Source organism: Micromys minutus (assembly GCF_963924665.1).
Source record: "Micromys minutus genome assembly, chromosome: X".
Taxonomy (NCBI): domain Eukaryota; kingdom Metazoa; phylum Chordata; class Mammalia; order Rodentia; family Muridae; genus Micromys; species Micromys minutus.
The window spans coordinates 42,155,790-42,174,148 of NC_137970.1; the positions used below are offsets into that span (position 1 = coordinate 42,155,790).

Here is an 18,359-nt window from a genome sequence, read left to right on the forward strand (position 1 = left end):
ACAGCCCCTCCCAGTTTCTCTCCTATCTCCTCAAATTAACAACCTCTTTTCCTATATTACTGTTACATATATACATATGTGTATGTATATGTACTCTCAAATACTTAATTACAACACCTTAAAAATGTATTCGTATATTTTTATGCAAAAATGCTTAAAAATTTGTACATTTATCTTTGTTTTTTTAAAATAAAGATTAAAAAAAAAGAAAAAGAAAAAAACATTATGCTCAATCCTTACACAGCAAGAAAACTTTGACTAATTACGGGTTACATCCTGTTTTACGTGTACCTCATTGTAACCAGTAAGACCTTAATTCATACTATCAAACCTTTGGGGGGAAAAAAGCCAAGCACTGACATAAATGTATTCGTATACTTTTATGCAAAAATGCTTAAAATTTGTACATTTATCTTTGTTTTTTAAAATAAAGTTGTTCAAAAAAAAGAAAGGAAAATTTGTCTGTCTTACTTCCATCCGTCTCTGAGTTAATTCATTTCAATTTTATGTGTATGAGTAGTTTTCTTTTTTTTTTTTGACTAAAATAAATTTTTATTAAATGTCAGAAGAGATTTATGTACAATCATAAATTCTTTACAAAACCACTTGCCAATGTTTTTAAGTCTAATTTTTTAAATTTCTGTACAGATTTGGAAATTTTGCTATGAAATAAGTCTGTAAAATATTTTAGAAAGCATCAGGATGCTAATTTTAGGCAAAATAATGTTTACAATTAAGTCTTTGTGCAAGCAAGGTTCTCAAAGACTGATTCTTTATCCAAATAACAAACATTAAACACGGAACCAGATAATCTAAGTGACTGAGGAAACAATAAATATTCTGTAAACTTCTGGTGATTTCACCTGAAATTTTTGCGACTGTTAGAAGCAGTGCCGTTATCCTCAGCTACACTGAGGGAATACTGTGACACCTGTCCCAGTGGCACTGATACATGCAAAGAAACCATCATAAAGAAGCACCTCATATTTAAGGGATGTTAAGAAGAGCCATTTCTAACAGTCTCCGAGCTGAGAAACAGTGCTTTAGTAGTATCATTGGAATTTGTTTTAAGTTCAGAATACAACAGGAACATGGAAGTGGCCAGTAGTTTTGGTACTGAGTGCACCTGAGGTTTAAATTCAAAGCAAAACTATTCTGAAGGACACCCACCCAACCCGTGCAGTTGGAGGGCCGAATCCCAGCTCCCAGAGGACCAACCTACCTCATAGATGGGAAGCAACCAGCAACTTCCTCATATTTGGAATCACAAGGAATTTTAAAATTCAGTGTTTTTCAGTTTTTTCCCCCGAGTTATGAATGTTTTTTACATAGTCTTTAGTGTAGCAAATGCATTCTATTGTTTCAAGTTGTACACACAATGCTAGGGTTCTGGTGCTGAAAACAGAAGCTAGCTCTTAACATCTTAAAGTAGTGGTGGTTACATGCTTTGTGAGAATCTTTGGTGCGATGCAGACTTGCAGAAGCCGCCTTTCTGGGTTTCTCATATACTCTTGTATCTTCAACTTATTTTCAAAGGAGAAACCACAAGACCATAATGAAGAACAAGCCGACCATCCTGCATTGCTGCATCACCTATTGCACGCCGGATCTCCCGTAGGGTTTGGTACCGCTCCAGTAAGTGATCTCCACAGATGATATCTACCTGACAAGCTGGATCAAGACCCATTTTTCCTCTAATAAATTTTTCTACATGCCCAATAGTCCCTTCTCCCGAAACACGCACAAACTTCTTTTCCAATGGCTTAAAATGTCCTGTGTCTTCATTAGCCCCAATGAACTCAAGTAATAAAGACACATCAAGTTCAGGTGGAATACGAAACACTGACTCTAGGACTTTCTTGGTTCTTCCTTTGCTTGAAGAGACTGGCTGTGGAACAGCTACAGGCTTAGGGATTTCTAAACCTCTTTCTTTATAGAAGTCATGCATTTGCTTTTTCTTTTCTCTTTCCTCTAGATTGACCACTAATTTGTAAACTATGTCTTCTAACTGCCGGTCCAACCTTATATTATAAAGAGGCTGAGTATGGTGGATAACTATGTTGCATTTTGGACATCTGTTGCTGTAGTAAAAATGACTCACAATGCAGCTTTTACAAAAGGTGTGAAGACACTCAGTAATGGTGGTCGCGTCTATCAAGTAGTCTTTGCAAATGGAGCACAGGATGTACGGGGTCAGCTCAACCAGGTTGATCAGGCGCTCCTCCTCGTCCTCGAAGTCCGCCTGTCCAGAGTCCAGACGCAGAGAGAAGTGGCTCATCTCTTCCTCCTCCTCTTCTTTCTCCTCCATCTCCTCATCCTCTTCTAACTCCTCATCATAGTCCTCGAAGCGGCCTCTCAAGCGGCCCAGGCTGCGCTCCGGCTGCAACTGCTGGGGCCAAGAGTGAAAGCAATCGGGAGCGCCCTCCTGGGCCAGGGACGCCAGGCCCTCCTCGCTGGCCACAGGCGCCGGGATGAGGGCGGGCAGAGAGATGGGAGGCAGAGGTGGTGGCGGTGGCGGCATGGCTGAGGCTCGCTTGGCCTCGGAGGCGCGCTTGGCCTCGGAGGCGCGCTTGTTTTCCGTAGCGTCTGTCTCAGCTTCCTCCATGGCAGGTATCAGACACCAAGAGAGCTGAGCACGAGGCCGTGTATGAGTGTTTTGCTGGCATGTATGTATATATGTGCCACGTGTATGCCTGGTGCCCTCAGAGACAGGAAGAGGACATTGAATTCCTTAGAACTCGAATTCCAGAGAAGCTATAAGAAGTAATGTGGGTGCTGGAAACTATGCCTGTGTTCTCTATGGGAGCAGCAAGTGCTGTTAACAACGGAACATCTTTCCAGTCCTTCATTTTTTGTTTTTTGGGTTTTTTGTTTTGACATATAAAATCAATGGCTTTAGTACATCAGATCAAAATAAATGAGTACAAGTATGCTCTGATGAAGTTTGAAAGTAACAGAATTTTTACAGCAGAAAATAAAACTTCCTTTTCTACCAAATTACTTATCTAAATGATTAGGAAATTATTAAATATGCCTATTAATTGCAATGTGGTTCATATTAGCTATTTAATCCATATAAAAGTTTTTGAAGGTATAATCATCCAAGTTTGAGAATGAAGTAATCCAGATTCTGAGAAGTGAATTTCTTATCTGAGGTCACCTTTGGATCATAAAAGACAATTCTACACACATCCTTCTTTCTCTTGCAATTCTAACAACTCTAAATCTGGACATAGGATTTAAATAGAAATGGGAAAATATCCTCTGATGATACAATAAAGCAAAAAAAAATGTAGCAAGATTACTCTTCATATCAAAGCTGAGAGAGAGAGAGAGAGAGAGAGAGAGAGAGAGAGGGAGAGAGAGAGGGAGAGAGAGAGAGGACTAGAGTCAGAGAGAGAGAGACAGACAGACAAATAGACAGACAGAAATGGAAGTGGTAAAAAAATATCCTCTGATGATACAATAAAGCAAAAACCTAATGGTTAGGTCATTTTAACAAATAATAGAGAAACAACAAAATCAATTAGCACCACATATCAAATAGACTTACCAGATATCTACAGAATAGTCCATCCAAACTCCAAAGAATGCATATTTTACTCAGCAGCATAGAGAGGCTTCTCCACAGCAGACCATACCCTGGAATACAAAATAAATCATTACAAATTCAAAAACACTGAAATATGAAAGGATAGGAAGAAGGATTGAGGGCTCCAAAGAGGACAGGAATTTCACAGGAAGACCAACAGAATCAACTAACCTGTACCCTCAGGACTCTCCGAGTTTGAACCCTCAACCAAAGAACACACACTTGCTGTACCTAGCCTCCCCCAATGCACATATGCAGCACATGTGCAGCTTTTTCTTTATGTGGGTCCCAAACAACTGGAGCTGGGTCCCCAAAGCTGTTGCCTGTCTGTAGGATATGTTCTTCTACCTGGGCCGCCTTGTTTGGCCTCAGTGGGACAGGATGCACCGACCCTTGCAAACGTAAGTGCTGGGGAAGGGGGTTACCGGAGGACACCCACTCAGAGAAGAGATAGGGGATGGGGAATGACTGTGAGTAGGGAGGGCCTACTGGGGGGGGCAGTGAGTGAGATGTAAAGTGAATGAGTAAATAAAGTTAAATAAAAAAGTAATAAGTGGAATGAACTAACTATAAAGTGTATAAATAGTATTAACAAAATATTAATTTAAAAAAAAACCCTCTGTGATGGTTACTCTATCTAAAGCCTTATGACTAGAAGGAGAATAAAAGAAAAGCTTTACTGACATCTGGGAAGAATCTGTGGTGGGTCCAGGGAACACTGTAGGCCCAAATGGAACCAAATATACTCTATGACTTTTCACTAAATCATTATTTAAAAATATATGAAAATAAAAAGCATAGATAACAAATTTAAAATAAATTAAACTAAATCTGTGTATCCTGTGGCTATAATGCAAAAAAAATTTAATTGAAAACAAAATAAATCTCTAGTAAATATTTGAACACATGAAGATTCAGCCATTCATTACTAAATGAAGAATGGGTCAAAAATGAAATCAAGAATAAAATAAAAGCAATTCCTAGAACCAAACGAAAATGAAACAACACAACAAAACTTCTGGGACACACTGAAAGCAGCTTTATGGGAAAATGTAGCTGTAAGGGCCTACCTTATAAACAAGAGAGCTTCCTGTAATCATGTCTGACCCCTATTAAAGCAATAGGGACACCAACCTACCCACAAACTTTCAACCCAAATTTATCCTGTCTCAATACAGCAATCAATTGAGGAATTTGCTAATGAAATATAAATTCTCATGATCTGATCTGTATAATATATATACACATATACATTTTGTGTTTGTATAAATTTTATATATGTATATATCTCACTATACTCCATTAAATGTCCAGTAATTATGTCAATCAAAATGAAAATAAATACGCTTATCTGTAGTCTTCTTAAGTTTAAAACATCTAATAATTTGTTATTATTTATTATTCTACTTTAAAAATTTTTATATTTACTTATACTTATATGCAATATATCTTGATCATATCCATCATACCCTCCTCCCCGAACCTACCATTGACCCCCATAATACCTTCTCTGCAACTCCATGACCTCTTTGTTAATTTTTAACCCACTGAACCCGATTAGTGCTGTCTATATGTGCATTTGCATGTGCCTGCAGTCATCCATTTGTCCATAAAGAAACTCCCAGTGTCCACATTCCTAAAGAAAGGTGACTTTCCTTTGCTCAGGAGCCAAAACTGCCCAAAATAGCTCCTAAGCCAGAGATGGGGCCTTAGAAACCCTTCCCTGATACCCACTGATGTTTTTCAACTAGCTTAATCTGCAGATCTTTGTGTAGGTCAACACATGTACTAGGAGTTTATGTGTACAACAGCTATGTCATGCTCATAGGACATAATTTTGTGGAACTCCTCATCTTCTGCTTCTTTCTGCTTCTTCTCTACAATGTTTCTTGTGTCTAGGGAGGCTGGTGGTTAATGTAGATATCTTATCTACTTAGCTAAGCACACATAGTCACTTGTTTTCACTTTTTTGAGCAATAGCCCATCTATATTAACCACGCATAACTATTTATGGAGTTGGGCATTTATCTCAGTGGTAGAGTGTTTGCCTAGCAAGCAAACGACCCTGGGTTTGGTCCTCAGCTCCAGAAAAAAAAAAAAAAACTCAACAATTTATTTATTCATTTTATTAATTCATTATTTTATTTATTCACAATCCAAATGTTTCCCCTCCTCCTGTTATCCTCTCCCTGAGTTCTTTCCACCATACCCATTGGGAATTTTCCCACCCTGGCGTGTCAAGTCTCTACAGGATTAGGCACATCCTCTTCCACTAAAGCCAGACAAGGCAGCCTCTGCTATATATGTGCTAGGGACCTCAGACTAGCCTAGGTATTCTGGATGGTTGGTAGCTCCGTCTCTAGGAGCTTCTAGGTGTCTGGGCTAGTTGACACTGCTGTTCTTCCTATGGGGTGGCCTTCCTCTTCAGCTCCTTCAGTCCTTCCCATAACTCTTCCATTGTGGTCCCTGATTTCCGTCCAATGCTTGGCTGTGAATATCTGCATCTGTCTCAGTCAGCTGCCTGTAGAGCCTTTCATAAAACAGCCATTGTGCATGTGTCTACAAGCACAATGTAACATCAGTAATAGTGACAGGGATTGGTACCTGCCCACGAGATGGATCACAGGTTGGGCTGATAACTGGTCGTCCATTCCTTCAATCTCTGCTCCATTTTTCTCCCTGCATTTCTTTTAGACAGGAACAATTTTGGGTTGAACGATTTGTAGGTAGGCTTGTGTCCCCATCCCTCAACTGGGGGTCCTGTCTGACTTCTTTGGGTTCCATCTCCCCACTCTTGGGCATTTGGCTAAGGACATTGAATCCTGGGAGCCTCCCCCATCCCAGGTCTCTGGGACATTCTAGAGGTTCCCCTACCTTCACACCCTGGGCATATTTCCATTCATTCTTCTGGTTCTCTAAGCCTCTCTCCTGTTTCCACCATATTTGATCCTGCTTCCTTTATTCCTCCCCACTCTCACCCATATGCCTTCCTCCCTCTGCCTCCCATGTTTCAGTCAACTATTGGGTACTCTGAGGATACTTGCGCTAGGCTTCATAATCTGTAGTCTCCATCCCTCATCAAGAAAACTTCTCTTTGCAACAGATGGCAATCACCTCAGAAGGCCACATCAGTCATAATACACAGTTATTGGGCCCAGTCCAATGGATACATTTATAAAATACTCTGAAAAATGCTCCAGCGCCTATGGCTTAGGGAACACTGAAAGAAGGGCCAGAAAGATTTTAAGACCCAAAGGATCAGTGAGATTGCTGTAAGATTATGTTGCCAGCAATATCAGAAGGTATGCCCATGAAGTCTACCCAATGCAACTGTCTAACTGCAAGCTAAACAAGGATTATACCAGGAATATAAAGAACTATAAGCAACCAAGAAAAGCTGAAAATGGGAGAGGTTGTCTTTCCCAGGGAAGACGACACCAAATGATTGATTGTACAGTGCCAAATAGCCCAGAAAACAAAGCTCAGTTAGCATTATATAGACTAAGCAGATAATATTTGGGAATATATACATATACATTAATATATGCATAAAATAATAATTAGTAAAAATAGAGCCAGGCAATGGTTTTGAAGGAGAACATTTAGTCTCCTCATTGATGTTCCTTTTAGTGAGTAACTGCTATTCCCTTATGTTTCGAGTTTTTCTCCGAAATATTTGATAAATCTCCTTTTGATACATTTTTCAGTGGTGGTAGCATTATCTTTCTTTTTCTCTCTTAATAATGTGTGTCATGAGTAGGGGTAACCAAGAAAGCATATATGAATTATGTCTTAATTTTCTTAATAGTATTGCCTGAATTAAGGATATTATTCTAACTTCTTTTTATGGAGGGACAAAGAGGTATTTTCACATCTCAGTGTATAATCAGCCCAACATAAACTGTAAGATAATTGCTCCTGTTAGCAAATCATAATTTTATCACCTGACAAAAACCCTGAACATCTGCTTTTTTATTTTAGAGGTTCTCATGACAAAATCAGTAGAATTACTGAATTAACTATACATTCAAGAGAATCTTACCTTACCAACAGAAAGATTGCCTTTAATAAAGTTTTTCAATAACAGAAATGTGGCCCAAGAAAACCAAAATTAAAATGTTAAATCTAGAGCCAATTTCTGGAAGATAGATGTTCTGTGGAATTATTATTATTATTATTATTATTATTATTATTATTATTATTATTATTATTATTATTATTCCAGAAATACTCTGAAATACGAAGTAGGTTTCCAGGCTGTCATTTTTATAAATTTTTCAAAATTTACTAAAACCAATAATTTTGTTCTATCATCTTTCATAATTTCATACACTGTCATTTACTTTAAAATATTGTTTTCAGGATTAGTGCATAAAAACACAATTTATTGTAAGTAGAAATTCGATGTGAAGATTGATGACTTCAAGATGGCTAGGCTAATCATAAAAAAGTTCACTGATTTGTGGTCTAGCTAATATTAATTTATGATATTATTTGGAAATTCTTAACAATAAAATTTTAATACATTTTTACAATTTATTTTTAGTGTTTTTTTCTTTACAACTTTATATTTTTTTCAGAGTAGTATATTTATTTCTCATTCACAAAAATAATTTTAAACAAGCCTTAAATGAAGTGTTATTATAAACCTTTCATTGTAAGCTTAGCAAATTCTAGTGAGCAATGGTAAAATCAGATAGCATCAAAAAACAAAATCACATCCAAGTCAACCAAAAGCAAAATTCCAAATCAAACACAAACATGAAATTTAGCTAATAGCCATTATTCTCTCATCTTTCGTGTAAATAAGCAGACTATGACTAAACATGACCAGTTAATTTCAAGACAATCACCAACATTGTCTTACAGTGTGTTGTCAGAAATATAAATGTAAATAAACCAATAAGAAGTCTGGAATGCAGATTAAAATTGATATTCAATATATAAAATTTAAGGAAGAAAAATTATCAAACATTCTTGGATTCTGGGTATAGAGTTCAGCATGTGACTCTTATTTTTTTTTATTTTTTTATTTTAAGATTTGATACTCTGCATTAAGGTCTTACTCGTTACAATGAACAAACAGTACATGTAAAACAGGATGTAACCAGGAGTTAGTCAACTTTTTCTTGGTGTGTAAGGATTGAGCATAATGGTTTTTTTTGTTTGTTTTGTTTTCTTTTATTTTTTCCTTGATCTTCACACACTCTGTGAGTTGTTTCTGGGGCAGTCCGAGCATCCCACTATCAGTGACTGCATATTATGTCTGTTCTTTTGTGACTGGGTTATCTCACTCAGGATTGATATTCTCTAGATGCAACCATTTTCTTAAGAATTTGGTTAAGTCATTGTTTCTGATAGCTGAGTAGTACTCCATTGTGAAAATATACCACAATTTTTGTATCCATTCATCTTCTGAAGGACATCTGGGTTCTTTCCAGCTTCTGGCTATTATAAATAGAGCTGCTATGAACATTGTGGTACATGTATCTTTGTTGTATATTCGAGTGTCTATGGGGTATATGGCCACAAGTGGAATAGCTGGATTTTCGGGTAGTACTATGTCCAATTTTCTGAGGAATCCCCAGACTGATTTCCAGAGTGGAAGTATCAGTTTAGAACCCCACTAACAGTAGAGAAGTGTTCCTCTTTCTCCACAACCTCGCCAGCATCTGTTGTCATCTGAGTTTGGATCTTGGCCAATCTGACTGGTGTGAAGTGGAATCTCAGGGTTGTTTTGATTTGCATTTCCCTGATATCTAAAGATGTTGAGCACTTCCTCAGATGTTTCTCAGCCATTCGATATTCCTCAATTGAGAACGTTTTGTTTAGCTCTGTACCCCATTTTTTAATAGGGTTGTTTGATTCTCTGGTGTTCTTTGTATACCTTGGATATTAGGCCTCTATTTGATGTGGAGTTGGTAAAGATCTTTTTCCATTCTGTTTGCTGCCTTTTTGTTTTCTTGACAATGTCCTTAGCCTTACAGAAACTTTGCAATCTCATTAAGTCCCATTTGTTAAACTTTGACCTTAAGCTTGAGCCATTCATGTTTTGTTCAGAAAATTTTCTCCTGTGCCTATGTGTTCTAAGGTCTTCTGTACTTTCTCATCTAATAGTTTCAGTGTATTTGGTTTAATGTGGAGATCTTTGATCCACTTATACTTGAGCTCTCTACAAGGAGACAGGAAAGGATCGATTTTCACACTTCTGCATTTTGAGTGCCAGTTGGACCAACACCATTTGTTGAGTAGACTGTCCTTTTTCCATTGAATGTTTACAGCTCCTTTGTCAAAAATCAGGCGACCATATACTTGAGGGCTCATTTCTGGATCTTCTGTTCTATTCCATTGATCTACGTGCCTATTTCTGTACCAGTACCATGCAGTTTGCAGCACAATTGCCTTGTAATATAGCTTGAGGTCAGGGACAGTGATTCCCGAAGATGTTTTCTTGTTGTTGAGGATAGATTTCGCTATTCTAGATCTTTTGTTATTCCAGATGAAATTGCACATTGATCTTTCCAACTCAATGAAGAACTGGGTTGGAATTTTGATGGGGATTGCATTGAATCTGTAGATTCCTTTGGGTAAGATGGCCAATTTTAAAATGTGGATCCTTCCAATCCATGAGCATGGGAGATCTTTCCATTTTCTGAGATCTTCCTCGATTTCCTTCTTTAGAGGTTTGAAGTTCTTCTCATACAGGTCCTTCACTTGCTTAGTTAGAGTCACACCAAGGTATTTCATAGTTTTTGTGACTATGGTGAAGGGTATCGTTTCCCTAATTTCTTTCTCCACATGTCTGTCCTTTGAATATAGGAAGGCTACTGATTTGTTTGAGTTAATTTTATATCCAGCCACTTTTCTGAACTTGTTTATCAACTGTAGGAGTTCTCTGGTGGAATTTGTGGGGTCACTTAAGTACACTATCATGTCATCTGCAAAGAGTGATGTTTTTACTTCTTCCTTTCCTATTTGTATCCCTTTGATTTACTTTTGCTGTCTAATTGCCCAAGCCAGGACTTCCAGTACTATGTTGAATAGGTAGGGGGAGAGGGGGCAACCTTGTAGAGTCCCTGATTTTAGTGGGAATACATCAAGTTTCCCACCGTTAAGTCGGATGTTGGCTGTTGGTTTGCTGTGTATTGCTTTTATTATGTTTAGGTATGGACCTTGGATTCCTGTTCTTTCCATGACTTTTAACATGAAGGGGTGTTGAATTTTGTCAAATGCTTTCTCAGCATCTAGTGAGATGACCATGTGATTTTGTTCTTTGAGTTTGTTTATATGGTGGATTACATTGATGGATTTCCTTATATTAAACCATCCCTGCATCCCAGGGATGATGCCTACTTGGTCACGGTGAATGTTCGTTTTGATGTGTTCTTAAATTCGGTTTGCAAGGATTTTGATGAGTATTTTTGCATCAGTGTTCACAAGTGAGATTGGTCTGAAGTTCTCTTTCCTTGTAGGGTGTTTGTGTGGTTTAGGAATGAGGGTTATTGTAGCCTCAAAAAATGAATTAGGTAGTATTCCATCTGATTTTATCTTGTGGAATAGTTTGGAGAGTATTGGTGTTATGTCCGCAATAAATGTCTGATAAAATTCTACACTGAACCCGTCTGGACCTGGACTTTTTTTGGTTGGGAGGCTTTTGATGACTTCTTCTATTTCTTTAGGTGTTATGGGATTATTTAGATGGTTTACCTGGTCCTGGTTTAACTTTAGGATCTAGTATCTGTCTAGGAATTCATCCATTTCCTCCAGATTTTTCAACTTTGTGGGGCATAGACTTTTTTAGTAGGATCTGATGATTTCTTGAATTTCCTCAGTTTCAGTCGTTATGTCTCCACTTTCCTTTCTGATTTTGTTAATTTGTATACTCTATCTTTGCCCTCTAGTTACTCTGGCTAGGGGTTTATCAATCTTGTTGATTTTCTCAAAGAACCAGCTCTTGGTTTTGTTGATTCTTTCGATCATTCTTTTTGTTTCTATTGGGTCTTTTTCTGCCCTAAGTTTGATTATTTCTTGCCGTCTACTCCTCTTGGGTGTATCTGCTTCCTTTTTTTCTAGAGCTTTTAGCTGTGCTGTCAAGTTGCTGATGTATGCTCTCTCCAGTTTCTTTTTGGAAGCGCTCAGAGCTATGAGTTTTTCTCTCAGTAGTGCTTTCATTGCATCCCATAGGTTTGGGTATGTTGTGTTTTCGTTTTCATTGAATTCTAGAAAATCCTTAATTTCTTTCTTTATTTCTTCTTTGACCCTGCTATCGTTTAACAGAGCATTGTTTAGTTTCCATGTGTATGTGGGCTTTTTGTTGTCTTTGTTGTTGTTAAAGACCAGCCGTAGACCATGGTGATTTGAGAGGATGCATGGGAGTATTTCAATCTTCTTATAACGATTAAGGCTTGTTCTGTGTCCAATTACATGGTCAATTTTCGAGAAGGTGCCATGCGGTGCTGAGAAGAAGTTGTATTCTTTTACTTCAGGATGATATGTTCTGTAGATATCTATTAATTCATAGTCTCTGCTAGTTTTGCAGTGTCCTTGTTCAGTTTCTGTTTCCATGATCTGTTCATTGGTGAGAGTGGGGTATTAAAGTCTCCCACTATTAATATGTGTGGTGAAATGTATTTTTTGAGCATTAGTAGGGTTTCTTTTATGAATGTGGATGCTTTTTTATTTGGAACATATATGTTAAAAATTGAGACATCCTCCTGACAGATTTCCCCTGTAATGAGTAAAAAGTGTCCTTCCTTATCTTTTTTTGATAACGTTTGGTTGGAAATTTACTTTATTACATATTAGAACAGCCACTCTAGCTTGCTTCTTAGGGCTGTTTGCTTCAAAGTTTTTTCCCAACCTTTTACTCTGAGATAATGTCTGTCTTTGTCTCTGAGATGAGTTTCCTGTATGCAGCAAAATGCTGGATTTTGTTTATGTATCCAGTCTGATAGCCTATGTCTCTTTATTGGGGAGTTGATTCCATTTATGTTAACGGATATCAAGGAATAGTGGTTGCTGTTTCCTGCTATTATTGCTTTTTTAGGTTGAGTTGTGTCTGTGTCTCTTTCTTCTTTTGGTTTTCTTGTTTAGGAGATGTAGTTCCCCTCATTGTATTGGGTTTTCAGCCTATAATTCGTTGTAGTGCTGGGTTTGTGGTCAGATATTGTGTAAATTTTGATTTGTCTTGAAATATCTTCATCTCTCCATCTATGGTGATTGATAGTTTTGCTGGGTATAGCAGCTTGTGCTGGCACTTGTGCTCTCTTAGGGTGTGCATGATGTCTTCCCAGGCTCTTCTAGCTTTCATAGTCTCTTTTGAGAAATCGGGTGTGATTCTGATTGGTCTGCCTTTATATGTTACCTGACCTTTTTCCCTTACTGCTTTTTAGTATTCCTTCTTTGCTTTGCGCAGTTGGTGTTTTGACTATTATGTATCGGGAGGAATTTCTTTTCTGGTCCAACCTATTTGGAGTTCTGAAGGTTTCTTTTATGCTCGTGGTCATCTCATTCTTATGGGTAGGGAAGTTTTCTTCTACGATTTTGTTGAAGATATTTACTGTGCCTCTTAGTTTATATTCTTGTCCCTCTTTTATTCCTATTATCCTTAGGTTTGGTCTTCTCATTGTGTCCTGGATCTCCTGGACATTTTGGGTTAGGAGCTTTTTGTTTTTTGCATCTTCTCTGACTGTTTTGTCTATGTTTACAATGCTGTCTTCAGCCCCCGAGATTCTCTCTTCCATCTCTTGTAGTCTATTGGAAATGCTTGCTTCTGTGACTCCTGATTTCTTTTTTAGGTCTTCTACCTCTAGGGTTGTCTCTTTTAGTGTTTTCTTTATTGTGTCAATTTCCGTTTTAAATTCCCTCTTCCATTCCTTCATCTCTTTGGTTCTGTTTTCCTCTAGTTCTTTGAGTTCTTTGAGTGTTTTTCTTGTTTCCTCTTTAAAAGCTTCTGATTCTTTTTGCTTTTCCTCCCATTCTTGTTTAAGTATCTCTATCAGCGTTTTGAGGTATGATTTCAGGTCTGCATCTTCTTTTTCTGGAGTGTTTGGCATTCCAATGTTTGCTGTATGGGAGAGCTGGGTTCTGGTGTTGCCAGGTTGTCTTGGTTTCCTTGGGATATACTCTTTCGCTTTCCTCTTGCCATCTTGTTGTCAGTGATATGTTCTTGCCTTTCCCTTGTATCTGGTCTGTGTCCCTGGATCTCTGCTGGTCCAGGTGGCGGATGGTCCGAACCCTGTTCTGCGCCCCAAAGCCGCAGGGTGGGAACAAAGTTCCCAATGCTGGGTTCCAGGTTTCTGGGTCAGGCAGGGCAGGGGTTGCTTTCCTTGAGCACTCTGCAGAGATCTCTCTGCCCCCTGGCTGCTCAGATCTCCTTCTCACCAGGCCTTAACCTTTGGGAATTGCTGGTCCAGGTGTCAGATGGGCCGAGCCCTGTTCTGTGCCCCAAAGCCACCGGGTGAGAACAGAGGTCCCAATGCTGGGTTCCTGGCCCCTGGACCAGGCAGGGCAGGGTTGTGCTTTCCTTGCGAGCTTGGCAGAGATCTCTCTGCCCCCTGGCTGCTCAGATCTCCTTCTCACCAGCTATTTTTAGTGTTTTAATTAAAATATATATTCTTATATATAAGCAGTTTCTCTCCATTACTTAATACTTCTTTTTTATCTTTCTATGTGCCCTTTTTTAAATTTTCAATTTGAAATAATATTTTATGAAATCTCCAAATTAGACAGAATCATTTTCCCCAATAAAAGTGATGAGAACAATAGACAGAGAAACTAGTCAGGTAGTTCAACCTCACAAAGAACCAGACTGAATCTTGTCCTTAACTAGAAGGAGGAAATGTTCTCTCTTTCCTGGGATCAGGAATGCCAGAACGGAAGACTTCTTTGTTATCTCTCTTCCCCTTCATAAACTTTTCCTGTTATCAAAATCAGCAAAGCTACTTCAAGGATAGGCCAAGTAATACAACCACCGCATTCCCTTCTTCACATGCCTTGCCCTAGTTTCTGTGGTTGTATCACAAACAGGTTAAGATGAATAGCTATAGAATCTGAGGATTGGCTTTCCAAATGCGAAGGAAGAAACAATAGAAAATAAAATTCTAAGACAAAAGGAAATGTCGTGCCTAAGACAGAATGTCTAAACATGATTTCTAAATATATATATAGTAACAATCCCAGATTCTGATTCTGAAAAGTTTCAGAAAGGTCCTCAGAGTGTCACTGTTTTCTACCATTTCTGTCAGGGGCCTAGGAGATCAATGAAAAGGCTGAAAAGAATGGCTAGTTGTTCTATCACTTTATTCTTTTGTTAATTTATATTTTCCCAAATAAAACCTTCATTTTGGTGATTTACACCATTGAAATTGTACACACTACATATCTAAGAGTTCTGAAACATAAAACAAAAACCAAACAAGCAAAAATGACGCTGCATTTCCCACTGGACCTTTTTCAACCACTATGCAGCCTGCAGGATGGAAAATGATCATTGATTTACCAAACTTTAAACTGCTCACAAGTAGTGTTTTCCCTGGCTCTCAAGAGTGATGCCTCCCCCTTCAGACTGAGACTCCTTTTCCTTTCTCAAACCTTTGTGTCAGAATGAATGGTAATAATCTTTCAGTTTTCCAGACCTATCTAAGTTTATAGACAACCCTTGGTATAATTCCTTAATATTAATCTACCCAGTTGTCATTCTGTTATAAAATGTCAATTAGGTAGCAAAAGAGTTCTATACTACTCACCAGTCTGGGGCAACTGTTGAACAAAAATTTAAAATAGCCCCAGTTATCTTAGAACAATGATGGATCCAACAAGATACTCCTTATAATAACTTGGGACTTGTCTCCAATAATATAGAAAGACTGGACACAGGTTTGTTTGTTTGTTTGTATGTTTCATGGTTTTTGTGTGTGTGTTGGGTTTTGGCTTTAGCATTACCTGCTGGAGGTTGGAAAACAACAGCTCATAAACCATCAAGAGAAAGGTCCCATCTTAGAAAGGCTAATTTATAACAAAACACAATGGGTTCACATCTTGGTGAACACAGTGAAGATATCAGAATGGAAAAAAGTTATTACCTGCAGCAAGTCATAAAGCAGTGCCCCCATGAACAAAGGATGTTACAGTATATTTATTTCTTCCCAGTGAGAAAGACTAATAAAAGGAAAATGCTCTAACACTAGCAGGAAACCAGTTCTGGCTGATGCACAAAGTGGAGCAAGCCCTGAACATCAATCCCCTTCAATGTCTATAGATTCACAGCCCAAGTAGTGCTTTGAGCAATTAAACATATTTTAAGAGGTAAAGTTCAGTTGCATCAGGACTGGAGGCCTGCCTGCAGATTCCAGGGCACCAGGAAGAGCTATAGAAGGTTTCCCACACCAGAACCAAGGAGTGAGGCAACACTCCCTCCCCACTGTTTATCCTGCGAGAGGCCACCCAGAATTCTCAGGGTGCACATAGCAGTGCTGCCTGGGAACAAACACTTCCGGCCCAAGGCCAGAGCCGGGCCCAGTTGCATCAAGACAGAGCTCTGCCACTGGAACTCACAACCCACCCAGAAAGCCAAACACCTAAGAGCAAAATCCCTCTGGATACCACAGATCCACAGGAGAGATAAGATCCAGTCAGTGAAAACAAGATCACCTAGCATAATCTATAACAAGATCGCAAAAGGCAAGTATCTAAGAAACAGAAACCAAGACAACCTGACAACATCAGAACCCAGTTCTCCTACCACAACAAATAGTGGATATCCCAACTCACCAGAAAAACAAGATTCAGACTTAAAATCATACTTCATAAAAATGACAGAGGTCCTGAATTATTCTCATCATACAAAGCCCTCTGTCCTCTCGTTGCCTGGGAGCTCTCATTCTCTTTTGTTTCATGGAGAGTCATCTATTAATTACCTGCTAATAAAAGTCAATTACATCTATGTTTGGTGTGATTTTCACACTCCTCCTCTATGGAGTACACTAAAACAGGAACTTATAATCTCTCTTTTCTAAAAACCATTGACTCTCACTTAGAAATACATGTAACTAACAGTAGACCAAAAAGCCTTAGATATCTTCCTTCATTCTCCTTTACGTTGAAGACACAAAGATTGTCCTTAACCTCTTTTCTAGTCACTTTAGATTCCCAGAATAGCATAATCTCCCCCACAGACTCTTAGAGTCTGTCCCTCAAATGAAGGCAATTATCCTGATGGGAAGGCCATAAACTGAAACAGAGGTAATCATCTATACCCTGAACCAACATAGAATACCTCGGGACACCTTGAAGGACCAGATCTTGATCAGGACTGCTTAATGATGCATACTTCTTACTCTCTATTTAAACACAAAACTTCTCTGCTAGCATCCTGATGGAGGATTCAGGAACACTAGACCCCTTTTTAAGTTTCCCCCTTTAAATATCTACACATCGAATAGGCTTTTTGGGCCTCTACTCCCTTTGATGGAGTGGTTTTGAAGAATGGGTTGTGTAGTATTCCCTCTGTTTTTATTTTGTGGAATAGTTTGGAGATTGTTAGTATTAGGTCTTCCATGAAGGTCTGATAGAATTCTGCACTAAACCCATCAGGTCCTGGGCTTTTTTTTTGGGGGGGGGGGGTCTTTTGATGACTGCTTCTCTTTCTTTATGGGTTATGGGACTGTTAAGATTGTTTATCTGAACCTGATTTAACTTTCATACCTGGTATCTGTCTAGAAAATTGCCCATTTCTTCAACATTTCCCAGTTTTGTTGAGTACAGGCTTTTGTAGTAGGATCTGATGATTTCTCGAATTTCCTCAGTTTTTGTTGTTATGTCTCCCCTTTCATTTCTGATTTTGTTAATTTGGATACTCACTCTGTGCCCTCTAGGTAATCTAGCTAAGGGTTTATTGATTTTGTGGATTTTCTCAAAGAGCCAGATCCTGGATTCGTTTATCCTTTGTATAGTTCTTTTTGTTTCTATTTGGTTGAATTCAGTTCTGAGTTTGATTAGTTCCAGCCATCTGCTTCTCTTGGGTATATCTGCTTCTTTTTGTTCTAGAGCTTTCAAGTGTGCTGTTAAGCTGTTAGGGTATGCTCTCTCTGGTTTCTTTTTGGAGGCACTCAGAGCTGTGAGTTTTCCTCTTAGCACTGCTTTCATTGTATCCCATAAGATTGGGTATGTTGTGCCTTCATTTTTGTTAAATTCTAATAAGTCATTGATTTCTTTCTTTATTTCTTCCTTGACTAAGCTATCATTGAATAGAGCATTGTTTAGCTTCCATGTGGGCTTTTTGCTATCTTTGTTGTTATTGAAGACCAGACTTATTTTATGGTGATCTGATAGGATGCATGGGATTATTTCAACGTTCTTATATATGTTGAGGCTTTTTGTGACAGACTATATGGTCAGTTTTGGAGAAAGTGCTGTGAGGTGCTGAGAAGAAGGTATATTCTTTTATTTTAGGATGAAATGTTCTATAGAAGTTTGTTAAATCCATTTGGTTCATAACTTCTGTTAGTTTCCCTGTATCTCTGTTAAGTTTCTGCATCCATGATATGTCCATTGATGAGAGTGGGGTGTTGAAGTCTCCACTATTATTATTGTGTGTGGTGCAACATATGCTTTGAGCTATAGTAGAGTTTCTTCTATGATATGGGCGCTCTTGTATTTAGAGCATAGATGTTAAGGATTAAGAATTCTTCTTCATAGATTTTTTCCTTTGATGAGTAAAAATTGTCCTTCCTTATTTTTTTTTGATGAGTTTTGTTTGAAAATCTTT

The 18,359-nt window shown here is 38.3% G+C and overlaps 1 protein-coding gene across 1 annotated transcript; it reads right to left on the minus strand.

Moving 5' to 3' along the window:
* Positions 1–1,519: 1,519 nt before the first annotated feature.
* LOC308414897 (polycomb group RING finger protein 6-like) lies at positions 1,520–2,605 on the minus strand (the record flags this gene model as incomplete). Its single annotated transcript, XM_080910076.1, has 1 exon — positions 1,520–2,605. One exon carries the CDS (start codon positions 2,603–2,605, stop codon positions 1,520–1,522), a length of 1,086 nt encoding a protein of 361 aa, XP_080766202.1.
* Between the last annotated feature and the right edge of the window lie 15,754 nt (positions 2,606–18,359).